The sequence below is a fragment of the Patagioenas fasciata genome, chromosome 2 (genome assembly GCF_037038585.1).
Source record: "Patagioenas fasciata isolate bPatFas1 chromosome 2, bPatFas1.hap1, whole genome shotgun sequence".
Classification (NCBI taxonomy): domain Eukaryota; kingdom Metazoa; phylum Chordata; class Aves; order Columbiformes; family Columbidae; genus Patagioenas; species Patagioenas fasciata.
In genome coordinates, this window is record NC_092521.1 from 147,581,198 (window position 1) to 147,606,922 (window position 25,725).

At 40.0% G+C, this 25,725-nt stretch overlaps 1 protein-coding gene across 4 annotated transcripts in view; it reads right to left on the bottom strand.

The window, feature by feature from the left end:
* ST8SIA6 (ST8 alpha-N-acetyl-neuraminide alpha-2,8-sialyltransferase 6) overlaps positions 1–25,725 on the bottom strand; it is a 47,380-nt gene that overhangs the window by 15,698 nt on the left and 5,957 nt on the right. For all 4 annotated transcript variants that reach the window (XM_071805190.1, XM_071805191.1, XM_065830329.2 and 1 more), the window contains exons 3-7: positions 21,214–21,312; positions 15,578–15,664; positions 3,512–3,656; positions 1,539–1,651; positions 118–210 (exon numbers count right to left, since the gene is read on the bottom strand). In XM_071805190.1, coding sequence (XP_071661291.1) covers positions 118–210; positions 1,539–1,651; positions 3,512–3,656; positions 15,578–15,664; positions 21,214–21,312 — 537 coding nt within the window. The remainder of the gene's footprint in view (positions 1–117; positions 211–1,538; positions 1,652–3,511; positions 3,657–15,577; positions 15,665–21,213; positions 21,313–25,725) is intronic.

A 25,725-nucleotide genomic window follows, 5' to 3' on the forward strand; every position in this document is an offset into this window, starting at 1 on the left:
AAGTAATCTGCATGCACTGCTCTCTATGCTGGTATCCCAATGGATTTCCAACAAAATCTAAATCATGTCACACAATTATACAATACTGCACAGAAACAGATTTGCAGTAGTACTTACTTTTGAGCTATGATACTTGGGTTAACAGTCACAAGGTTTGTTTTGTTGCCAACATCTCTGCTAATGCTTCCCGTGGTTGGAGGGAGGTTACACCTGAAATTGAGAAACGTTTACTTAAACAGATGTGCACCAGAGATGCTTTACAGTTATTATTTGCAAATTCCCCTCTTGTGCAATGACACTTTCACATAAGCTCCCACGGATCTCTAAGCACTTTACAAATATTAAATAAGGCTTACAGCACTTCTAGTAAAAATATTTAATCTACTGTACAGATGGTTAAAATAGGACACAGAGAGCTCATTTTCATAAATTACCTCACAAATCAGGAGTAAAGTTAAAATCCCGGAAGGAGCCAGTCTATGAATGCCTCATGCTAGCTGCTAGGAGACATTGCCCCTTTTCCCTAAGCAATCCATTTATTATTAAAGTCTTCTATTATTTTCTGTTTAAAAAAGTCTGACTGATACCAGTCCCTCAGCTTACACAGCAATGTTGACAGCTGTTTCATGAGACAACAATGGCACAACTTGCCCAATTGCAGAAACAGTGGTTTCTGTAAAGGTAAAGAAAGCGTTTTTTTTAAAGTCAGTCACTTAGTTTAGCATCTTAGTATGCAGATTTCCCACTTTTATTATGACAATTGCCTAACTGGAAAGACTTTTTTTTTTCCCCTTTTTGATTTGAAAAGCCCAAATATTAGTCAAAAGTAGGAAAAGCAGTATCAAAATCCAGCAGACTCTGTGACTGGACATCACTGAGAAAAAAACCTCCACTCTGTTACTCTGTTCCCTTGCAGGCATTGCGAGTGTGAGTCACAGACTGAGAGTGTGGGCTAAATTACACTCTGATTGTGCCTGGTTTTCTCCACAATCTCCACAATAGAGGGAGCTGGAAAAAAAATACTTAAATTAGATGTCTGGTTTTTTTTAGATGGCTAACAGAAGGTGAGACAAATGCCAGGGCAATTAAATAACTGCACTAGTGAGCCAACCTAAGGCTACATAAACCCTTTGTTAAACTAGAGGTAAACATGTGACATTTAATATCAGTCTTTCTTCTTTTGATTTCAGGCTTTTCTTTATTCTCTTTTCCTGATTCAAAAAAATAAAATTAATAAAGGTTCCCTCTCTAAAGGATGTTAAAATAACAGAAATTTCAGGTTCTCAGATAATCACGTTTCGCATCACTGGCAAGGTATCTCTGCAATCATAGATCACACATGTACCCATATAGTCCTCTCTTTACTTAGGAAGCAGTGTTTTGAAACCTACAGAGCAGACAGAGTATCCTTAGAGAGGCAGAAATAAAGAATTGTCAAGATTCTTCCTCATTGCTACAAATGGGCACTGTCATGCTTCCAAGCCTGCCAAGTTTTTAGAAACATTTGACACACTTCAGTAAGACGAAGCAGCTCTTACCTAAACACAAAGTCAGAACGATCGATTTCAGCTCCGCAGCTGGAATTTTTCAGAATGCCTCCATTTCCAACCACTGCACAGGTTTTGAAGGGATGGACTGAAAGAGGAGAGGACTGCAAACAAATAAAAAGACACAGCCAATGCCCTATAAATCTTTTGGTTGTTTCTTCACATCTTTAGTAATTTGTCCTTGCAGGTTTAATCCAGCAAATCCCAGTGAAAACATTCACCGTTTAGCCGACAGGGCTGGCAGGCCTGAGCAGCCAAGAGCCAACGCCAGGCTCCAACATACTGAGAAATGCTACTTCTGTTGTCAATACTTTGAAAGAATAACATTGGATTGCCAAAACTGGATTAATACCTTTTAAATATACTTAACACAAAAATTATCTAGTAGGGGACTGAACCCTTGACAAGTTAAATACTAACTTGTACTGAAGACAGTTTAAATTTACCCATTTTCCTTTGCACTGGAATGGACTGGAGGCTGTGACAAAGTCCTTGCCTTTGTCAGCTAATAGAAGGTAACTTTGTAAATGCTCATTACTCGGTCATCATACAACTACTTTTGATATAAAATAAGGAATTTAGGGGAAACTGAAGGTGCTGCAAAGGTTAACTCATGGTGAATGTGATGGCTACTGAAGAAGCTACTGCCTCTGGCTTGTCAGCCTCTCTACTTGTCTTCTTAGAGGTTGTTGTCTTGCAGCCGGGAAGCTGAAAGGGAGCTAAGTGCATCCACTTATGAACCAGCACAGATCACAACCTGGCAAATCAATGTAAATTGTTGGCTGTTTCAGTTGACATTAATACAGTTGGCTGTTATCTCAGGGACTCAGAAACATCTCATACATCTCCTTCAGCCTCTCCTACTGTGGGAGCACTGACACTCAACAGAGAGGTCAACAGCTGGGCTACTTCGACTGCAGAAACTGAACCCACTTGTAAAACTGAGTCAAAACTTGCTTACACAAAACATTATCCTTCCTTCCTCTCTTATCAGCTTGCTCAAAGAGAAACTGGAAGAGACGCTGTTAATAAATAAGGCAAAAAGTGCGGGGAAAGTGGTAGACATCACCTTGCCTGGCAATATATTACAAAACAACATGTTCAATTATTTTGTTCAATTCTGAAAAGAGAGTAGGAGAAGACAAACGCCAGACACCTCTGGCTAGCATAGCAAGTATATATATACATAAAATATATTACTTTTTTCTTTTTCAGTTTAAATTTGGAACCACTGTAGCCCCATTGCAATTAAGGTGTTAGTAATTCACAGCAGCATTAGAAAGGACTAGACTCATGGTAGCTGGGATCTTACAGATCAAGAATGCCAGAGATTGGGAAGAGGGCTTCCATGTGCTCTTATTTTTGAGAAATTAAGTATATCTTTGTATCCCTCTTTGTCTGGTCTGCAGAGCTTATATGTCTATTGCAAGTACTGAATTACAATATTTGATTCCTTTGCTCAACGTGCGTTTCTGGCTGCAAAGGCCCCATATTCTAATTCTATTCTATTCTATTCTATTCTATTCTATTCTATTCTATTCTATTCTATTCTATTCTAATCACCAAAATAGCTTTAATAAGTTATATGCCCAAGCCTGCACCAGAAATGGCATGGGAATACAAGGAATTTGAAATGTTGTTCAAGACTGAAATGACTTTAAAAATAGGAATGAGAAAAGCAAGGCAAATGTTCTCAGCGTACGCACTCCTGAATTCAGCTGGCTGCCAAGCCAGGCTGCAGCTTGTGTTCTGTAGCAACTCTTCCTACAATCTGATCTATGATACCCTGTCCATGCCTCCACCACTGCAGAGAAAGCCTAAAAAAGTTCTTACACAGTGAATGAACACATGCATACAGGGGTGAGGGGTCTCTTCCAGAGGGATCAAAGAAAGCAGCTCTGTTACTAACGCAAAATATATATCATACTGCAATTATAATAACAGGTAGAGATAACAGTTCTTACCACAGGCAGCATCTTAAAAATGTCCTCTGTAATGAGGATGGTCTTTTTACTGTCCACTTCGTAACTCATGTTACTTCCCAGTGGGCTGTTGCTTTGAGAAGCAATAAAATTGTGAACTGCATCACAGCAGGAAGCTAATTCTGATCTGCAAAAAAGCCAGACAAAACCTGCTCAAAGACAGACAAGTAAGTAGCAAAGTGGTGGCAGAGAACTAGATGAATGAAAACCAGTTCTAATTAACTAAGCAACAAAAGGCTATTTAAACCATCCAGAATGTCATTTCCCTTGACTTGCTTTGCAGAGCAAGTCCATTTTCACAATAAATGTCCAGAAATTAGTCAGACCAAGAACTCCTTTTCTTATCCTATTTTTCTCTCTTGGTCTCTCTTTGCCATCCAGAAAAAGTCGTAAATGGTCTTCTCTTTAGTATTAATTACTAAGATTATTATAGAAATACTGAGACTTCAGTCTCCAAAGAATTAACTATGTGATTTCAATCAACATAGAATGAGTGTTTGTAAGAAACTAGAAGGCTAAAAAAAGAAAGAACCAAGGAGATGAAAGGAATGGTGATGGGAAGTACTGGCTATAGTACTTAGTGAGTAACTAGATGGTCACAAACCAATAAATCAATAATTAATTTCTGCAACTGTTCAGCACAGTTTTCCTGTGCACAGTTTCACAGATGTTAAATAAACCACATGACAACTGGCAAATTAAAAAGACAGATATCTTTGTAGTAGAGACAGCCAGCCTAGCTGCTCCCCAAAACACCGAGCAGAAGTCCTTAAATAGATAAAGAGTGCAAGGGTTTCACCCTGACTTTATGTATGAGTGAAGGTTATCACCAGTCTTACAATTCCTGTTACTTTCAAGTTTATAAAAATATTATGTGTGCAAACTTCCTGTATTATTAGCGGTGAAATTCTATGAAAAGCCCCATCAGACCTTTGAAATCAGACCTAAACCACTGTAATTCATTTCGCTTTAGGGAACAATATTCTCTCTGCTGCCACCGGATCCGATTTTCCAACCGTAAGGCTGAAATACTAATGGCCAGACATTATCTGTCAATCATTAGGGCATAGCTATCTCATTAGGTGAGATAGTAAGAGAACTACTAACCGTTTAGAGATGAAAATTCATTGAAAGCAGAATTGCTTGGAATTTTTAAGAAGATAACACAGCAGGGAAAAATATTTCCTGTCCTAACACTGAAGGTTAATTGTGAATAAAAATAATATCTACAGTTAGAGCCAAAGGAATAGAAACTTTTAAAGTGAGTGAGGTAAACCCAAACCATTAGAACTGGTTAAACAATAACAGGCCAAATTCTGGCTTAAAGAAAGCTGACTTTAATAGGGTAAGACACAGGCACGAGAAGTTGTTTCATTCCATTTTATCAAGAACATGCACAGAACAATTATCTAATAACAACGTAATTTTATTTCTGATGGAGATGAGGCATAGTCTGGCACATGGAAGAACTCAAGGATTATGTTTCCTGGAAGACAGGGAAGAGAATGAACAGGTCTGGGATAAATCTCAATCTCACTTTTCTTGAAATAATGGTCAAAATGGAGGAAAAAAAAGGGTTGGGAAGGTCGGTTGGAATCCTACATAAAATACCAAAGGAAAGGGTACCATTTCAATTGCCAGATGGGATATATTAACATGTTTTGAATAATGAGCTCTGAAACTCCTCAGTGTTTCCAGATGTGTGAGGAACACTGAGAATGACTGGGTGCTGGGATGGCACAGATCTGAAATAATCATGCTAGGAGAATGTCCAAGAACGTCCAATGACCAAAATGTCAAAGGGAAAGATTACTCCCGGGGAGGAAACAGTAGGGGTCATGTTTCCACAAGCCATATTCAGCTCCACTCCTGAAGAGTGATTCCCACTGCCTTAAGGAGCAAGGGGGGCTCTATGATCAATGAAAACCAGCAGGCACAAGGATGGGGATGGAACTGAGACTGTGTTCTGTTGGTCAGGAGGTGCACACGTGGTGAACGCAATTGCTCTGGGCATATAGTGTCCTGTTTTAAACATACAGAAAAATACAAATGGAGCAATGAGGGAGGAGAGCCAAATGATGAAATCTGGGAACACCAGATGGTATTGAAGCACTCTTGACTAGCGTCCACTTGTTTTTCTTATACACTATTTCCTATAACCAGCTCTTTCTATCCTTAATGTGTGCTGCAGTAACAAGAGGATTCAGATATAACCATCAGGTCCTGAGGGCACCACCAAGCCTCACCACCCCTGACCAGTCCCCTGGGGCCACCCCCACCCCTGCCCATGGACCCAGGTCAGCCCCCAGAGCCATCACTCCCTGTCCCAGTGACATAGCAGCACGGCTGGTCTCCAGCTGTGCCCGTTACATCCCCAGGGAGGTGCCCGATGCCTGAGGCTGCCCTGCTCCTGGCTGGGATGGGATGGGGTGGCTGCCAGTCCCTCCTCTGCTGGCCAAGTCACTGTGCTGGGACCCCAATCCCTGTCCCTTAGGGAGCAGCTGTTCCTCGCTGCTCCCTGCCAATCACACAGACATGAGCAATCGTAAAACCAATAACTTTGATTTTCTTGAATTTTTTCATAAAGCTAAAACAAGCAGGCCCATGTATTATCTGTGTCAACCATGGGGTGTTCAGAGGAGAAGGAATAATGCCAGAATATTCTTGCCCAGCTTTAGGAAAACAGCTGTTTTGTGTGTGATGGTGACCAAAACCTGAAAAAGCAAACTGATGATAGATAACATTCATTAATACAGATGACACATTTTTGCTTTTTGTTCCTCATTCAAAAAGAATGAGTGCTTCAATAAAAGCAGAAACAGCCTGGAAGAAAAACAGATATCAGAATTAATTAGAAAGTACTAGTTTAAATTAATATTATGGATCCACCGAGGAAGTAAAACAGAGCCGCGCTAGTTCAGAAATGCAGTGAGAATAAGAGAATACACATTAATGACATATATACTTACATTACCTAACAGCATATGTACTAGAAATTTGGAGGTAACAACAGAAACCTTGTACTTAGATCACATCATGACAGAGAATCCCACTGTGCTCAGGCAACCATGTACAGAGATCCAGCAAGAACGAAGCCTGAAGTCAGCAATATCCATTGGCAATATATTTAGCGATCTGTTCACATAGGATTTTGTACAAGCTGTGACACATGGTACCTCTGCAACTGACAGCAAACAATGAGGAAGGGGTAGAGACTGGGCAGTTCAAGCAAGCTATTACTGCAATTATCATCATCATATTAATGCCATCTGCGGTCTCTGTCACAAGGTAATTATACCCTAAAGAGCATGCACTTCATAAGATTATGACATGTATCGTACAAGCCTATTCTTTTAACAAGTGCTATATGCAAGGTGTTGCAAAGCCAAGACATTTTAACTCATGTCTCATGCTGCCCGAGGAGAGAAATTGTTAAAACCTATCATACGACAAAGTGCCTAACCAGATGGTGGGGTAAGAGACATGTGTCTGAATCTTAACGGGACCAAACGGTACTACTTTAAAGCAAAACTGTGCATTTTCCTCGGAAGGGTAGAAAGTGATCCAAATTGTATTTTCTGACTGGGATGGCAGCTCTTGGAAGATGGCGTTTCGCCACACAGGCTCAGCAGCCACCTCAGATATGTGTAAGAACACGGATGTAGCTTATGGTAAGAAGGTTTAAGTTCCAGTTGTTAACAGAGCTGGTAGGCTTGGGGAATGCCCTAGAACAAAGTGTTTTTATGATCCAGCCACAGTGTTAGATGCCCAGAGTGAAGGAAGCTGGAGTCAAAGTACCCAAGTTTTGTAGGGCCCTAGGTTTGAAAAGTATCTCCTCTGGAGCACAGGCTGGTACTGCCAGTTTCTTACTTGCAGGAAGCCTTCTCACCAACATTTCTCCTGCAGGCAGCTGGAAGCAGAGTGAGACTGAAGAGCTATTTTTAAATTCTGAGGTGTAACATCAACCACAGATATTTCTTATGCCAAGATAAGAAGAAAGGGAGTCAACTGCATTATCTGGAAAGTTCACTTGTAACAAATAAGGAACAAAATCAGTACCTGGAAAAAGACTACACCATTTGGACTGGTAACACATACCTCATGAAACTGAGTAAATACCATCATGACAGTCTTAATTAATAACCTAACTGGAGTGGTGTGCTGCACTCATGTCTGAAGTTTTGTTCATACTAGACAATGCAGTGTCATTGTTGCACTGGAGAATGTTTTTTGTTGCTCAGCAGATGCTTTTGCCAAATTTCATCCTTTGTGGACCAAGGATGCTGGACCCATTTTTGTACTGAGGTCAGTTGAGACAGAATTGTGAGCCCACACGGCATCCAGATAATTTCTTTACGTTTTTGGGTGCTAAGAACCTAAGAAAAACCTGGCTTCTGAAGCAAGTTATCAAAGTGTCAATAGACAAGTCAAAAGAATAATGTTGTTTTCCAACTGCTATGCAGCTAGTCCATGCTGAACTGCAGGCAGTAATAGCAGACTACTGCCTTGACTGTACGTGTTTCCAAACCCCTCTGCGTAATACAAACACTTCACATGGATTCACTCTATTTAGTGGAAGTCAGTCAGTATCTGCAGGATCTAAAGATGCTGATGTAGTTTCTTGCAGCTCCTGTAGTAGCTCCGTAGCCAAGAAGTTCAGCCAGAACTATTGTATCCCACCTAGCAGAAAAATTAATTAGCTCAGCTTGGTCCTGGGCTTATATAAACACATGTATTTTAGCTCGTTCAGTGCTTGCGTACAGGCTGCACGTACCTGTTGGCCAGACATGCTGTGACACATCCTTGAAGGACCTGCAAACCTCTCAACATCTTCCTTCCAACAGCTCAGTCTGAACCAGACATAAGGGCTAAAGCAGCCAACAGTAAGTCGAGGGCTAGCAGATTCTCAGCTGGTCCAAAATTCAGCACTGCCCTTATCCTGAGCAGAATGGGAAGAATCTATAATAAGGATGAAATTTGCCTTTATGCAAAGAGCTTCTGCAGAGTTTCAAAACTGTCCACTCCTTCAAACTACTGATACAAGCACCAAAAGGACCTTTGATTTATCCTCCTGAAGTAAGCAGAATGGGTTTTATTCAGAACACCTTCTTCCATTAGAAATGCTTAACTAAAGTCATTTTGTTCTATATTTCTTTAAATATTTTATTCAGGTATATATATATATGGTGTGAAAAAGCACTTGCTTCTGCACCAAACTTCACACAGCCTTGTACTTTGGGACACAGAAGGAGGGTGTATCACTGGAAATGTCTGATGTCTGACCAGCCTAGAGCTGGACCGCTGGGCCAACACAAGTAACCGTGATCCTCAGGGGGCTGCTGTAGCCCCAGGAAGACGTGAACCTACAGAATCTGGCAAAACTGTGTAAACTCAATAGTATTTCTTTTGTGTAGACTACACCGCAGCGTGACACCAGTGCCTGTAGACCTGGGGCCAGAGGGCATTCCTCATTGCTGGGGAGAGTGAAACATTTCACTGTCGTTATGCATTGGACTAAACTGAGGTGGGAGGAGGTGGAAAGTGGATGAGGGTGGACACTGCAGCAGTATCAAAATACGCAAAACATTGTTCTAAATAGTAGACGCTCAGCTGTCCCCTAAGGCCACGATGGGGAAGGTGAGGAAATCATCTTAATTTGCACTAAAAAAAGCTTAAGTTCAGTATTAGGAGGCACACTGAAACAGGTTGCCTAGGCAAGGTGCAGAATTTCAACAACCGCAGATTTTTGTTTATCCTGGTTTTGTTACCGTTACGTGGCCAAACCCCTTTCAGTAACAGCCTGACTCTATTTGATTCTAAGTCATCTTTTACAAACATCTGTACAAGTGAATGTTTGTTTGCAAAAAGAGTATCAGTGCTGTTATAAAGCACTGATACTGCACATTATCCACACCAGTTAATGCTTACACAGACATGTATCTTTGTGGATCTTCAGTTACTCACCATATAAACACCACATAAAAGAGAAAACCGAACACAAAGACTAGCAAATATTTTAAGCTATAACTCCTGTAAGCCTGACGTTCAGTGTATTTCACAGCACAGTTTGCCATATCATTTGAATAAAGGGCAAAGTATTTCAAGTGACAAAAGTCTGTGGATTACTAAGAACCAGGAAAAGTCTGTGCTTCCTGATAGCTTGTTTTAATAGTTCACCTAGCTTGGGTATTTGCAATCATTACTTCATGTGAACTATTGTACTGCACATATGATAACAACAAAGACTTCAAGGTTTCATACTGAAGAGACTATCGCGACAGTACGGAGAAGAACCCACAAAAAAATTCCACTATACAATAGCAAGACTATGTTTTATCTATGTCCACTGGTATAATATTTTATAATGAGCAAGCAATTATCTTATTGTAGTGCACTGGGGGCTATAGAGAATGATACAGGTTTCTCCAGGTTCTTGTCAATCCAAGTCAATAGCATCAAAGTGTAATGAGGCATATTATGACATATCCCAGTCTTTTAGAAAAGAGTGGTTAAATCTGATATCTGAGACAGAATGTGCTGAAGGGGAATGCTACACTGACAGCCCTTGAGCTGCCTATAAATGAAGTAACACCATAAATGTCTAAGACAATGAAAGCCAATGGGGTTGAATCTGAAATCAAGGCTGAATATGTAAAAAGTGTAATAAAATTTTCAAACCAAAGATTATTTAAAGAATCTGCCATGAAGACATAATTAACTCAGTCTGATTCAAAATTAGGTTCCCCTTATAGGAGTCCTCAAACCTTTAGAAAAATAAGTCATCTGTAGAGCAATTAAAAGATTTAACCATTTCTCCAAACTGTCACCAATTCCTATCTTTCCACCCAGCCTTTTTCTCCTTTGAATTAGAAATGTGTCCCTGAATATGTACTCCTGATTTTACACATGATCTATTAAACCTATGCAGCAAATGTACTCTTAAATCATACTGTAAGTTCAGAGTTCTGTGTGCTTTCTTGTGTACTGGAATGGAAGACTTCGGTGAGTACAGTGGAATTATTGATCTGTTTAGTGTTAGGAAAGCTATGGATTATGTGGTGGTGTGAGCTTATGTAAGCATAAATTGACCTTGCAGGGTATTTATTTGTGTTTCAGCTGTGGTTCAGCGCAGTACACAGATGTGTTAAGCAATGCTGTTATACATGTTGGAGTGTAGCAGACTACAAATCAACCTCTTCAAGAAAGAGTGGGATTTTATAATCTGCAGGAATGTTTAACACACTTTTCAGAAGAGATATTAAAGTAGGAAAAGTGTAATAGAGGTCGAGTGGAATGAAGAACAGGAGGGGAAATTACAGGACTAGGAAAATGGCTTGATCTTTTAACTATTCTTTTCAAGACCCAGGGTCCTTTTTTAAAGTGGTGTTTTGTTGTTTTTTTGGTTTTTGTTTTTTTTTAACAAGTTAAAAATATTTCGGTGAGGCGGAGCAGTGTGCCAGCTAAACTGCAGTGTAACATCAGGGGTTTTAAAAGTGTATTTTACATCCAGGAATTTTTTTCTCCCTTTGTTATCACATGCAAATAAGATTTGTCGGGAACGGTATTTCCATGGGGAGGAGGCCCAGTATCCACAGCTCACACGGGGCTATTCCAGTGCGACACCATTCCTGAGGAACTGTCGCATTGCTTTGCCAGGCTCCAAGCTCAGCGAGATTGCCCAGAAAAACAACGCCCAGAGGCTTCTCTATAACGCAGCATCTGCTCAGCCTTTCTCCGTGTCCACCCCATCTCCTGTCATTTTGAGGGCTGTTTTAGCCATTTATTAGCTTCCAGCAACAACAGCAAAAAAAAGAGGAGTTGCAACTATTAGGAAAATCTGCAGATTATTTGCCACAATGGGTACATAGCCCAAATGAGAATAAATCAAGCTTAGAAGTCTGTAAAGGAAAAGAGATGTGGAGGTGTAAAAAACAATTATAGCTCACTCCCAATTGGGCTCTGTAATTTGTTACACGAATGCAACACTTCTTTTAGTTGGAAAACCTTTGAAGAATACTAATATAATAATTAATATTCAGGTTACCTAGGGAACCTGAGACTCTACTGACTGTAGCTCTGTAGAGGAGCCTTCCTTTACAGAGGAAGCTACCGGCACAGCTTTTTTCTGGAGCTTTAAGACTGACACTTCCAGGCAGCTGCAACATTATGTCCCCTCCCTTTCTACCAATCCTCTCTTATAACTAAGAAACCTGAGGTCTTGCTTTGTCTAAAACAAGTTAGAGCTGATGTAAATCTGAAAATGGAGGAAAAATTCAGGTGGGCTTAGCAAAAAAAGGGATAATGTGGAGACACTAGAAGACTGTAGAGCCATAAAGAACAAGAGAAATAAAAGAACAAGAGAAGCACAGCTGAATTTCATACAGGAAAGATCTGAAAAAAAATAGTTCTCTATAAGTCAGTAGCAGTAAATATTGGAGAAGACTTTTCCAAATCACTGTTAGTAGGATGCCATTTGCACCACTTCTGGTAAAGATACGTAACCTTTGCTAGCTTCTATTGTGAAATTAGATGAAACCTCTTTAGCAATGACTGACAAACACTATTGTGGGGCATAATAAATCTAACTAGATTATAAGAGCAATGAACCAAGTGCTTGCACTTGGTCCTCTGAGGGCAGCCTAAATCTGGCAGTGCTGATGTCAGCATTACAGATACTGAAATAAGTGAAAGGCCAGGACACTGGTTCCCTGACAGAAGCCAGGCAAAAATCAACCCAAGAAGATGGACTGTGGATATGGGAGCTATTAAAGAGAACATCATGGCTTGTACTTGCCTCATGATTCTTCTTGATTTTGAGAAACACATGAGTAAACATCATGTAGCTGTCAAGAGCCACTGACCATTGGCAGATACCATCTAGCCAAGCGGACATGAGCATGCACAGCAGAGCAGCTTCAGAGGAAGCCATCTGGAGAGAAAAAGGGTAGCTCTCTGACAACAAACGGACACAGTTTGCACAGCTGCATGGCAAAGATGAGCTAAGTAATCAAGGGTCACCCTGGAATCCTGCACTCTGCTTTTTGTACAATGGGTTGGTAAAAACACTGTGGTTTGTGCCACATGTGGCTGTCAGCTGCAACCCTTCTGCCAAATACAAAGACAAGTTATTTCTTTCCTGCATTGCACTTCTAGTTTATATTCTTTTATTTGGCCAGGATCTGTTGGGATTCCAGCTCACAAAGAGGATTGATGTGTACTCATTGGCACACAGTGCTGTCTTCTAGGAACATAACCGTTACTGGCTCAGATCACATATTGCTCCACTCCACTACAGTATGACGGCAGCCAACAGCAAAAGCTGCAAAGGAAAACATATGAAAGATTCTCTGAGAAATCCACTGCCCCACAGGAAGCTGCTTTTGAACCTTATTAATTAGAGGTTAGTTTATGCCCTGAAGCAGAAGACATTAAATCCCTTATAAATATGCATGCCTGCTCTTCAGAACTTCAGGATAATACAGAGATGTCATACAATTGACACCACAGCTGAGAAGCAGCTAAGTGTTCACTCCATTTAACCTATGGGCAAACAGGGAAGCAAGTCAAGCAGCTTCTCTGCAGTCTCGCCAGCAGCAGATTTCTGGTGGCACAGGCAGGTGAACGATACGGCACAGGCCACTTTGAGCTCCGCTCCTGTGGGTGGCTGGCTGTGTCACCCCATTCCTGCTGCACAGCCCCTCCCAGATTAATTTCCTCTTCTGCAAAATGCGTGTATTTATCTACCCACTTAATGAGATTTTTAGAAATGAATAATAGCTGTATTACACAATTATTATGAATTACTGACACTAGGCAAAGTCAGAAAAAGGAAGATATGTACAGCCAAGGGATTATTAATTCATTTATTTCACCACATTTCTAGAAGCTTTGTTACCTATAGAGCTCTGTCAATTCATCATTTCTCAGCTAGTGTTCTTGCAAAGCTAGTTCCAGGCTCTTGTGCTTAAGTCAAACAAATAAGTTTATGAGTGCTGTAAGCATGGAGTGTATACAGAATAATCAGTCAGTGAATTTTATACTGGATATGTTTTTATCTCTTTTTCTTTTTAATCTTTTCTTTTGAAGCCTCTATCAACCAACTGATAAGAGCTTTGAAAGTCCCCAGTATGGTTTGGGAGCAAGGGCAACTGTAAAATTTTAATATCTTATTTCCAGAAAACAACAGAAAGGAGCTTGAGAATGGAAAAAGAAAAGACTTACGCAAAAGCATGCGTTTTCTGTAAAATAATCATCTGCAACACCCTAAACCAAAGTACCAGTCCTTGATCGTATCAATGGAATTTTTAGACAACATCAAAGAAGATCATATTTTACAGGGACACAAGAATATACAGTACTGTCACCAGAACTGCAGCATGGCATGTGTATGTATGAACTAGCTAATACTCGAGCTAGTTTGGATGTTAAAAAGCAATTAAACCATAACAGCACACCCATAGAATGTCAATTAAGTAACAAGAGTTTGTCCAGCCTGTGCTGAACCATGGGTTTCAAAATATTTTTTTCACTTGGAATTTGAGCTAAGTTTAACCTAGCAAGCTCATCTCAATGTACATACAGTCCGCATTTCATAAGTGGCTTGGTGCACCCCCCAGTTTCCACTTTTGAATATTTCCAGTCTAATAATTGGCTGTATGACCCATCTTGACTGCTTACGACCCACACTCCTTGCTGGAAAGCAAAGTCAATAAGAGGAACAGTAAAGCGTCTTGTACTTAAAAGTCCAACAGTCTCATATGACTGTTTAGATAGAGGGTGTCATGTTTGATTCCCATAGGCCCAGAAGATGCAGAAGAAGTTGCCCAGTAGATGGGGGACTGCACAAGCAATAGATGAAGAAGTGAAGCTGGAACAAGGAGTGGTTACTCTGACACTAGCACAGCAGAACTGACAAATTGCTGGTAAGTGGTGGCTGGTCCCTTCTCCCCTTGGACAGAAGAGAAGTTAAAAAAAAAGACTGGAAAGCCTAAATGTAGCAAGGTAAAGAGCAGATTAGAGCAGTTTTGCTTCTTGTCAACTCTGTACAAGACACCTGCCTGTTGTGATACAGAATGGGCTGCTTCTACAGTTCCTTATCATGCTCTGATAACCGTGCACAGCTAAAGCCTCCCTGAGTTAACCCAAAGCTTCTTAAACCTTAACTCCATGTGTTCTCCTAACTCAGCTTTGGGAATCGCCATTGGTCAGTTATGATACACAGCAAACATAGCAATTCATGTTGCAAAAAAACCTTTATCCCTGCCCCAAACTATTAATACTCTTTCCAAGAATATCATGCCAAGCACGTGGATATTAGGTTTTCAACCTTCCAAAGAACTGGAAGGTAGGTCAGTTTATTTATTTTTAATGATCATGACAGAATCTTTCATTTTGATCCATGAAATAATGTAATTCAAAAGAGTATTTGCCCCTGGACAAAAGAGTTGGCACAGCAAAGCTGTTCTCTAACACCAGCATGATGCATTTCCAAATGAGAGCAGAAGCTTTTCAGGGATCACTGTCCCTACCGAGCGTGTACTTCTGCACCGTCCCGAACAAGGACAGATGTCACCACGTCCTGACGTGCTCAGGGGCCACAACACACATCATCAAACCTAATGAGTGCCTTGGGCACTTCTGTAATAGAAGCAATAGTCATGGGGTCAGAAGTACTCTGCTTCACTACACACTCTTTTACCAGATGCCAATTCAGATGGACAAAAATCACATTACTTATATTATTTTTTAATACAGTAGGCTTTGTGTCAGGAATATTTTAATCCATTCTTTTTAAGCTGTTTAACTATTCATTATAGTGGAGATCAGTGAAATTACTTCATTTATATAGTTCTTTTATCCTACTCAGTTTGCACAGTTCAATTCAAATAAAGAAGAGCCCCGTCATCAAAAGATTAATAGAAACGTATAGCTACAAATACAGTCTAAAAGCAAAATAAAATTATATTTTCAAAAGGGAAGATTTAAATTGATGGCTTGTTAGACAAATCTAGGCTCAACAGTTTTTCTAAATGAGACAATGAAAATTACCTGAATTTTGTAGATTCCTCTGGTCTCCTTATCCAGGTGCAGTTCTGCAGTTTTGTGACTATGTGAAGATAATAATCTTCTGAATATCTAAAAAAAGCAAGAACATCAAACATTAGAATATATATGTATATTTAGAAACAGACTCTAAAACATTCAAATGATGCATGTATTAATAATAATAATGTGAATGGTGCATATATAATAGATTGCTTTTAGAACTCCATGACCTATTTTATTTTTCTAATTTCTAATAGGACAATCCTCATTTAATTAGCATGACCTATTATACAACTGTTAACAGTGTTGTCCTAATGAACTTCTCAGAAACTTTCAAAAGTACACTGGTTGCAAACTGAAATATTTGACCATAAATACCTTGAAGTTATTAGAAATCATCCTAAGTGTTCAAGTCTAAAGTAATACCAAAAAGCCTCTTACTTTTACTTCGTGTTTTAAACTTCAAAAATGTTTTCAAATGTGGCTCTTTCAAGCCAACATGAAGCATTACACTTCTTATGCCTTTTCTTTAATTTACCTTATAGACTCCCCAAACTCAATTGAATCATCTAAGACCACAGACCAATACTTACAGATGTAAGTTTTCCTTCAAATTATCTTAAATAAAACAATCTGTTGTTTTACATAAACTAGCACTTTGGCTACATTGGTACATGTAACCCAAGAGCTTTCTGCTGCTTTTAAACCCTTTCTAAGAGAATTAAATTTGTCCCTACATGGAATACTTCAGAACACATAAGTCAAAAGAATTGAGACATTTCTTCTCTTAGAGGTTCAATGTTAATACTTCTCCCATTTGTGCTTGGATCCTACTATAGGTTTTTTAGAAACAATAACTCTGACTTACAAGGATTGAGGGAACGGGAAGAAGAGATTATAGGGATGCCATGGTTACAAATTCTATGGAACTTAAGTCTTCAGAAAAGGTCTACCTTGTATCATTTTAGCAAAAATGTCTTTGTGTTGGCCCAAACCCAGAGGATGGTGAGTTTATTTAAGATTAACTTGGAAGTGTGTATTTTGAACAGTTTTGCAAGAGTTGAGAGGGCAAGAAATCTCACTTGTTTTTCAATGGAGCATAAGAATTGATAAAAACAAATATAAAAAAGGCTGTGGTGGCTTGCAGCACCAGAGGTCAACAACCCAAAAGCTCCCTTCTCTCTCTGTATTCAACATGCTCTTGGTACCACAGCTTTCTGGTAAACATTAAAAAATGAAACAAAACAGATATCTTTTTTTGTTTGCTTCATAAAAGTATTGCAAGTGCTAAAATTAACTTGTTTATTTACCTGAGTAAAATCATGTCCCATTTCTGCATGGAAAAATAAACGAAACTTTTAAGAGGAATACTGCATTTGAACTGATCTTTGGCTCAAGTCTGCATCTATGACAACATGTATGATTTTCACTCTCCAGACTTAAACTCTTAAATGAACAAGATGATTGTGACTAAACTGATTTACTGAGCCCTTGCACAACTCAAGAGAGCAGGAATGACTGGGCAGAAGTGGCAGAGGAGCAAAACGAGTTTCACTGTGGTCGATCTGACCTGGTGCAGTCCATTCTTCCTCCTTCCAGTCCAAGTCCAAATCTGTTCTCTTCCTTGTGCCACTTCCTGGCACATATTTGACAACACCTCTGTGGCTTTGTTTGTTTGTTTTCTTGTTTGGTTGTTTTTTCTCTAACTTTTGCACCTGTCCAATGCCTTCATAGGCCACTTTAATAGACTACCATGGCAAAAATATAACCCAGAAGGGAAAAAAAAAATGCACGTACATTTTCTTCTTCTTTAGTGTGTTAAACCAGATCAGGAAAGATTCCATCGAACTTCACAGCCAGTATAAGCAAGGAGTGATGGGACAGAACAAGGCCTTCCTATTTTGGCAGCTGCCTGCTGGTATGTTGTATTAGCAGCGTTGGAACCGCTGCCAGAGAAAAAGGAGCTGCTCTCCTGCTGAAGCTGCTACCTAAATTGGCTCCCCATGGGTCAGACAAGTGTCAGCACCAGCACAGGGCAGGACAGGGAGTGCGTGTGGGGGGAGGATGGGACAGAAGCACAGGACCAAAATAGTCTGTGCTGATGTTGAATCACTCATCTAGTTCTTTTCCTTAAGGCTAAACAGTAAATAACTCTTAGATGCTGGGACTTACGGAAAAATTCCAAAAATTAATAGGATAACCAAGCATGAAGAGTTACTTAAGCTATCATTATCCAGGAGAAAAAGAAATACAGAAAAAAACCCAAATTTTAGCCTAAAGACATTGATAAGATGAAGATCAGTCAGAAATGAAAGGAAAAATTACCATCAGCTCAGAAGGAAATTGCATGGACTGACAAGTTATTAGCAAGTCACAGGGAAATGTTTGGTAAGGAGAAAAAACAAAGCATCATCTGTACTGCTAGTTCTGAGGCCCCAGGAGAATCACAGGCACTCACTGCCAGAAAATGTAAGGACCTTCTTATACATGTAACATAAGCTGCACTGGGTTAAAAACACCACTTGCAATACAAAACCGTCACTGCCTTTCCACTGCTGCCTACCGGCTGGACTCACTCTTGCTCAGAGGTGTCCCAGCTCAGCAGCTCACTCAGAAAAGCCACACTTACAGGTCTTTACAAGGCAGAACACCACCTCTGCTCACCCTACCATCCAGTTCTGCTCCTCTTGTGACTCACAAATAGCCTGCAGACCGCCAGAACCCATCTTTGGCAGCACTGGCACAGCATGGCCAGCGGCAGCTGTGTCCCAGCAGCACGTCCTGCGGGACAGGAGCTCCCAACCACGGCAGCTCTGCAAGGCGGCTGCCACGGCTGCTCACACTGACATAAGGCTCCTGTGAAACGAACTCTGCTTGAATACAGACAATATTCCCACAGACTAATTTTTTTAAAGATTCAAAGTGAGGCTCTGGGATTTGCTGCAGCTGCATTTACAGCCCAGAAAGCTTTGTTTTCCTCTCAGAAAGCCTCTTTTAGCATTTCCTGCTTTAAAGGAGCCTAGGGGACTCACTCCTCCAATGGAATCAGTCCAGAAGGCCATCAGAATATCATTTCATGGCTCTGATGTAACCCCAATAGTCCTCCACTGTTTCGTTTTAAAGAGCAGAGACAATACATGTATTTCCACTGACACCCAGGAGCTTACAGCAAAAAGGGTTTTATTATTAGGATAAAACAACTTGGGTAAATTGAATTACAAAATTAGGTGGGCAAGACGATAATTACAGTGCTGGGAATAGTGAATGAAACATGTTTCGTCCTGTTTTTGTCTGCCACCTGCACCACAACCATTATAATAACTTGCTGTTGTAGGAAACTCACTCACACTGTATGAGCCTGGCTGACAAATAACACCTGGAAGGGTTTTTTTTGCCTATAGTACTTCACAGGTACGCAGTGACCTTCTACATTAACTGCAGTGGCTAAGGTGGAATTATTATTCACAGTCAAAGCACTGACAAAGTATAAGTATCTTCTGATTTTTGGCAGATATCTAAAGGACAACAGCAAGGGCAGAAGTGTTGAGATATTAGGGAGACGATATGTAAAATGTCAGAACAGAGAGACAGATGCAGCCCCACTAGTTACTTGCTAAGCCTAAATACCCACTTGAAAAAAGCTATTTGAATTAGAACGAAAATTGAGCAGCAGGAGTGGAAAAATGAGATATTTCTACTTGGCAGCTTATGTTTAAGAAAGAAACAAACACAAAGAAAAACAACAGCAGGAAATGCAAGAGAAAAGGTGGATCCCTTTTGCCTTTGGACATTTTAATTCTACCAAAACAACTATCAATTTTTAAAGCCCTCAGGAGAGTGTGCACAGGGCCTGCTCTAGAATAAAAATGGAAAACTGCCAGCAAAACTCAGTATTTCAGGCTCTTTATCACCACCAGCACATACCTGCTATAATAATAACTTCCCACTTACATAGCAGTTTTTACTATCAAATCATTTGACTAGCTTTAGTATTTTTTTTTCCTTTCAGCCAACTTAGGAGGTAAGAGCATCCAGAATGTCCCTGAAAGTCTAGAATGGCAACATAAAGCATTTATATATTGTGCCTGTGGGTCACTCCTTGAAAAAACAACAAAAGATCCCTGCAGCTCCTCTTGGTGATAGGCAAGGAGTAGCAATATTCATGACACAAAGCAATCCCTTGCTTCTTTGTTCCAAGCTTCGGTTTCTCTTCCTATCTGCCCAATTCATCTTCTGCCTCGTTAAATGCTGCAGCTTTTAGCCACAGAATAAAGGTCTCGCACTTCATAAAGTTTCTCCTACTGCCTCAGCTCCAAAACATTCTAGATATGAAGAGCACGTCTGCATCGCTGCAGCCTACACAACCTTTTAACTAACAGGATAAATAACAGCATTTATATTGCTATAACTGGATTTTGGAGGCAATGCAGTGACTGGTTGTCCTTCTCTTGGGGCTAATCACTCAGTTTTTCAGCCAACTGCATTCTTTGACCTCTGTTTATCAGTTTCTCTTTTAGCTCTCACTAGCAGTGCATCAGTGACGTAGTGGTCTATTACCTTTCAAAAGAATAAAAACTTCAATAATAGTGTTGCTGATAAGATGGAATATTGGTGGGAGAAGAAGTTATAGAGGAGAAAAACAAAAGAATCAAAGAGTAAAGACAGAATGCTGGGAATACGGTGACTTGGGTGAAATATCTCAAAACACAATCAGAAAGTCAGCAGTGGGCAGAAAAGATGGGAGAAGTTTTAAAATCATGATTTAATATCGTTTCTGTATTAAGGAAGAATTTGACTTCTCCAGTCCTTTGAACAGGGAAAGGCGTGTAATTGTTAGAAGGGCTTTTGTTTCTCATTGTATTTCTCTTCACAAATGGAGGGAGGAGAAAAAAAAGCTTCCAGTTTTTAAAGACACTGTGGCACATAATTAATTTTAAGCTGGAACTCAGTCCTAATGGGAAGCCTTTCTTATTTACAGTGATTTATTTATTTGTGCATCCATATAGGCAGAATGTTATATGTCAACAGCAATGGGCTGTTTCTCCCACTTTCACATTAGAAAATAGCAAGGAATTAGAGCAGGGCTGATATCAAGGATATTTTTTTTCCATGTCAGGAAAAGGCAGAACAGCAAGCTGAAACTCAATATTAATTTGGGGTGTTTTTTCAATGTATCTAAAATTGAATTATTAGTTTCCTGTGGAATAGTTATCATAATGAGTGTAATCAATTACTAAGTTTTTATACTAGTACATTTCTGTACTTAGTCCAGTGAATATGCTAAAAAGAATCCATTAACTGAGGCTTCTCATAGCAGGAGTGTTCACTAACCAGGAAAAAGACACTCAAGAATTAAATTATACCTCACAGATTCTCTTCAATGTTTTTGCGAATATCCTGGAATAAAATGTTGCTAACTGTCAAGGAGAAATCTTGTTGACTTACACTGTGGAAAAAAAAAAATCTAACTTTGAATAGATCTAATTCATGTGAAATAAAAAATGTAGGCAATCATTGAACAAGTTCAGTTTCCTGTTGTATAGCTCCAAATTAATATAATCAAGAATTATGTAAAAAGAGGACAATCTTCTACCCTTCTATTTAAAACAAACAAAGCAGAATGCACAGCAAACACCTACCTTTTCTTCTTGATAGATGATGACAAAATGTTGTCCTGAATTGCCTTACATTTTGAAGCCTGTTCAAGCTGGTAAATTCCATTTTTATTAACAGTTGTTCTGTTAAAGGGGGGGGGGGGATGGGCAGGCAAGAGAAAAAGCAACAAACTTTAAAAGAAAGAACATATTCTGACAATGCTGTCACATTTACTTTGCTATGACAATAAGATTAATAACTGTTGATTTAGCTGAAAACATTACCAAAGAAATCTTATTGACTTCTATTGTGAAGCTGTTGTATAAAAGGGGAGTTTGCTGCTAGTGACTATAAAATATTTGATTCTTTAAAGTAACTCTATTTTGTAGTCTGAATTATGCTTTCTGCTTCACACTGTAATCAGAAAATATAATTTAAAAAAAAAAAAGACGAAGAAATTAAATCGGGCACCTCTTGAACATTATGTTTTGGAGATATTTAAAATATTCACCAGTAAAATATTTAGCAGATGTGATTTCCTGAAGTTGTTGATGAAATGCAATATTCAGAGACAATATAATATGCGTAAGAAACACAGAGGTGAAGGGGATCTTTTTACTTGGACCTTTACTTATTGACTGGAGATTAATACTTTCTCCCTTGTTTATTCTATATTTACACAGTGAAAATAAATATTTGCAGAAGGAACCAAAGCAAGTGCCAGACAGTGATCTTTAATTCCTGTTGTCTTATTTTCACCAAACTCCTTGTGTGGTCCTCTTGCACTGCAGTCCTGGTAGAAGATTGAGCTGTAAATTAGTAAATGACCGAGATACCAAGGTCTTACTCCATTCACCTCAGTTCACCCTGTATTGAGGTTCAGTCTCACACAATCACCATCTTCCTTCACCACTCTTCTGCTGTGTGTATTGCCATTTACCATGAAGTTTCTTCCCTCCAGCATTTTTATTTCCCTTGCTTCTGACCATCTTCCCCTCCCCACACCCCACTCCATTTGGATTCTTTCCACTGATTCACCACTTAATGGAACACTTGGACACTGCATGTTCGTCCCAACCAGAACTAGAAACAGAAGACAGATGCTGGATCATTCCCTCACGGGTGCGAGCTGCAGCAGTGAACATAACCTGCACTGCTCTCAGAAACACAGAACGGCTGAGCCATCTGTGTAAAGTGGCACTCGTGCATGGGAAAGGGTCTTCCTGTTTCGCACACAACGCACTCTGCTTCTGAACCATCATCCTTTCTACTAACACGGACCTTCACCTGTTAAAACACAGAGACCACTTATCAACAGGATTTCTGGCAAGCTGATTTTGTAGCTCTTACTTGGCAAAAATGCCATTTCAAGCCACAGAACCACAAAAGGGTTGAGGTTGGAAGGCACCTCTGGAGGTCATCTGGTCCAACCTACGGCTTGAGCAGGACCACCTAGAGCCAGTTGCCCAGGACCATGTCCAGACTGCTTTTGAGTATCCCCATGGTTGGAGACTCCACAACCTCCCTGGACAAGCTGTGCCAGTGCTCAGACACCCCCACTGTGAAAAAGCATTTCCTGATGTTCAGAGAGAACCTCTTGTGTTTCTGTGTGTGCCCTTGGCCTCTGGTCCTGTCACTGGGCACCACTGAGAAGAGCCTGGCTCTGTCCTTTTTGCACCCTCCCTAAAGGTATTAATAAGGTTGCTCCCTAAGACTTCTCTTCTTAAACAACTAAAATCTTAAACAATTCACATAAGAAAACTGACTGGAGAAGAAAGAGCAGAATAAATGCTTGTTCATTTTGCTGCTGAACTGATGGTATGCTCCCAGCTAAGACAGGGGAGTAATAGGGACAGAGCGCCTTCTCTTTCCATTGCCCATGAATTTCTAGTGATTCAGTCACTCCACAGGAGCAGTTCATCCAGCACGTGGGCTGCAGAGGAGAGACATCAGCTCTCCCCCGTTCTTTCCATCAGGAACTTCTTCCCAGTATACACTCAGTGCCCCATAGGCAGTCTGCAGTCTGCGTACCCCTTATTGAGGGCACTAGTAAGACAACACACCATACAAACCTCTATCTTTTGAGTTCTGCAGGGTCTTTAATAAGTAGTAACACCTGGCACTACCTGCTGGGAGCTCCTTGACTGATTTTGCATACAGCTCCTTATCTAATTCAAGGAGTGACATAGAAACACGAGGGCTGAAGGCTCTCAGAGCATGCAGTTCAGAGGATCAAGCACACAACTCAGCAGGTCTTTCACAGTAAGTGCCAGCAAATATTCTGCATACACCATTTACACACACAGGTTTATTGCAGCCTGAATGGTTCTGTCTACACCAAAGAACCAGGTGGGGCCTTTCACAAAAGAACACAATACCAGTTCTCAAACACAGTTAGTTAGCACTGTTTCCTCTTTCTTGCTTCTTTAATTCAGTAAGCTCAAATGATTCTTCTGCAGCTTAAAGTATGAGAAATGGCTACAAGCAAAGCTTAGCAGTATAAACACAGCCTTAAAAACAAACAAACAAACAAACAAAACAAACTATTGCTATCATAAGCCAGGTGCATGTTATTGGTGTAAATATGTCTTTCAATACAACTCAAAATGAGGCTACTGGATGCTGGTTTCAGAAGTGGCCCCAGCCCTGTGAGGCACCACTGGCCAGAGGAGCCCTTCCCTGCCACGCCGAGCCAGGCAGGCCAGGCCGGAGCAGCTCGCTGCGCGGTGCATTCACAGGCTCCGTCAGAAAACCAACATTCTCCCACAAGTGTTCCAACCCTGTGCACAGAATCATTACAAAGATAAAAAAGAATAAGCAAAATAAATCCCTGTTCTGTTTTGTCATTAAATCCTGACAATCACTTTTACAACCATCAGGGGGATGGTTGTAAAGGAATGAGTCTTTCCTTCCCTTTCCATGGCACATGTAAAGATTGGTGAAAAAGGCACAACTGTGAGGAAAAACAGATATTAATTTTAATCCAAATTCTTTATCCATATAAGGTAGGCACAAGATAGATCACCAAAATGCATCCTCTGTGGCTATTTCCACACAAAATTTACTCAATGGACTTTATATGGTGCAAAAAGATAAAAAATAAAACAATTTATTTGCAAGATATGCAAAGCAATGACTTTTCCTAGTAAAAGTTAAATTTCTACATTTCTGTTTCACTGTCTGAGTGGCCCCTGCTTCACAAGTGAAAGATTTTTTTGCATTCAGATAAAGAGGGGTGTACAAGGGCCAGTCCAGACTTCTGCTGCATTATTCATTGCAGAGTTGTGCAGACAGACTCAGATTAGATTTCTGATCACTTAGGACAACTACAGTAGGCAACATTTATCACTAAATGAATTTACCTGACCTAGTGGATGACAGTCGTTCTTCAATACTTAGAACTGCACTAAAACTTCTGCAATGAAATGAGATAATATGCTTAACAACACAGATATCAGGCTACATTCAACTAATTTTTCAAACTCTTAAACTAGATGAGAACTTGAAGTGGAAACCACGTTATATTTTGTTGGTTTGAACTCATAAAACTGATGAAATGGAAATTTCTGCTGCATTTCCCTTAGAGTTTAGATGTACTCAAAGCCAACCTCACTGGCCAAAATCTGAAAAAGTTTCCTTTTTTTTTAAATCATATACAAACAGCTTGAGGACCACATCCTTCCTAAGAACTAAGAAAGTACACCATCTGTACTTTAATAAATCCACAGTTAGATTAAGACCATGTGCCACATTTTATCAGCACGTTGTTATTCTATATCTATATATATCTATATCTCAGGAAGACAGCAGTTCCTTGAATTGTAAAATTCTTTAAAACGAGGATTGCACCCACCTTTAGAGTAAGAAACAGGGAAACTATATGAAAAGTCCACGACCCTATTGCTGCCCCTGGAACATTCAGTCCTGAGACTACAGAGAGCCCTAGTGCAGGCAATCACCAGATGGACATGTACCTCAGTTAACACAGAGTTTGTGGGGAGCAGTTGTACAGGGAGGGAAAGAAAAGGGAGGCTCTTTAAAACAAAAAGCAAACTCAACCCCAAACAGTTAGCAGAGTAGGAAAATGGGTGGACATAAGATAGATTAAGAAAAAGATAAAGGTAGGGAAAAAAACAAACAAAAAATCTCCACAGATGGAAAAAGGAAATACAGGAATACCATAGCAAAGATGTGCTCAGGACCAGAAGTCTAATTCTCCAGAATTCCCACAAAATCAGCTGGGAACAATTTAAAGAATGTGGGGTGAGATTTTCAGAAGAGCTCAGAACTGGGCCGTCTGCAACTGGACTGAAAGCAACAAGAATTTCACCCCAAATTTCAGCAGAAGTCCAAACTGAGTGCAAGGAAAAATCCCGCTCATTAGCTTTACTCATGTGCCCAGCAGAACTAGTTGTTGCACTTTCTCTATGGCTTCCTGCTCTTGTCTGCTTGAAGCAGCAATGGACCTCTGAACCCTCCTCCAGCTGAGCATCTCCTGCTAAAAACGAAAACTTCTGCATGCAAAACTGCACATTTCCATCCTTCTACCAAACTGG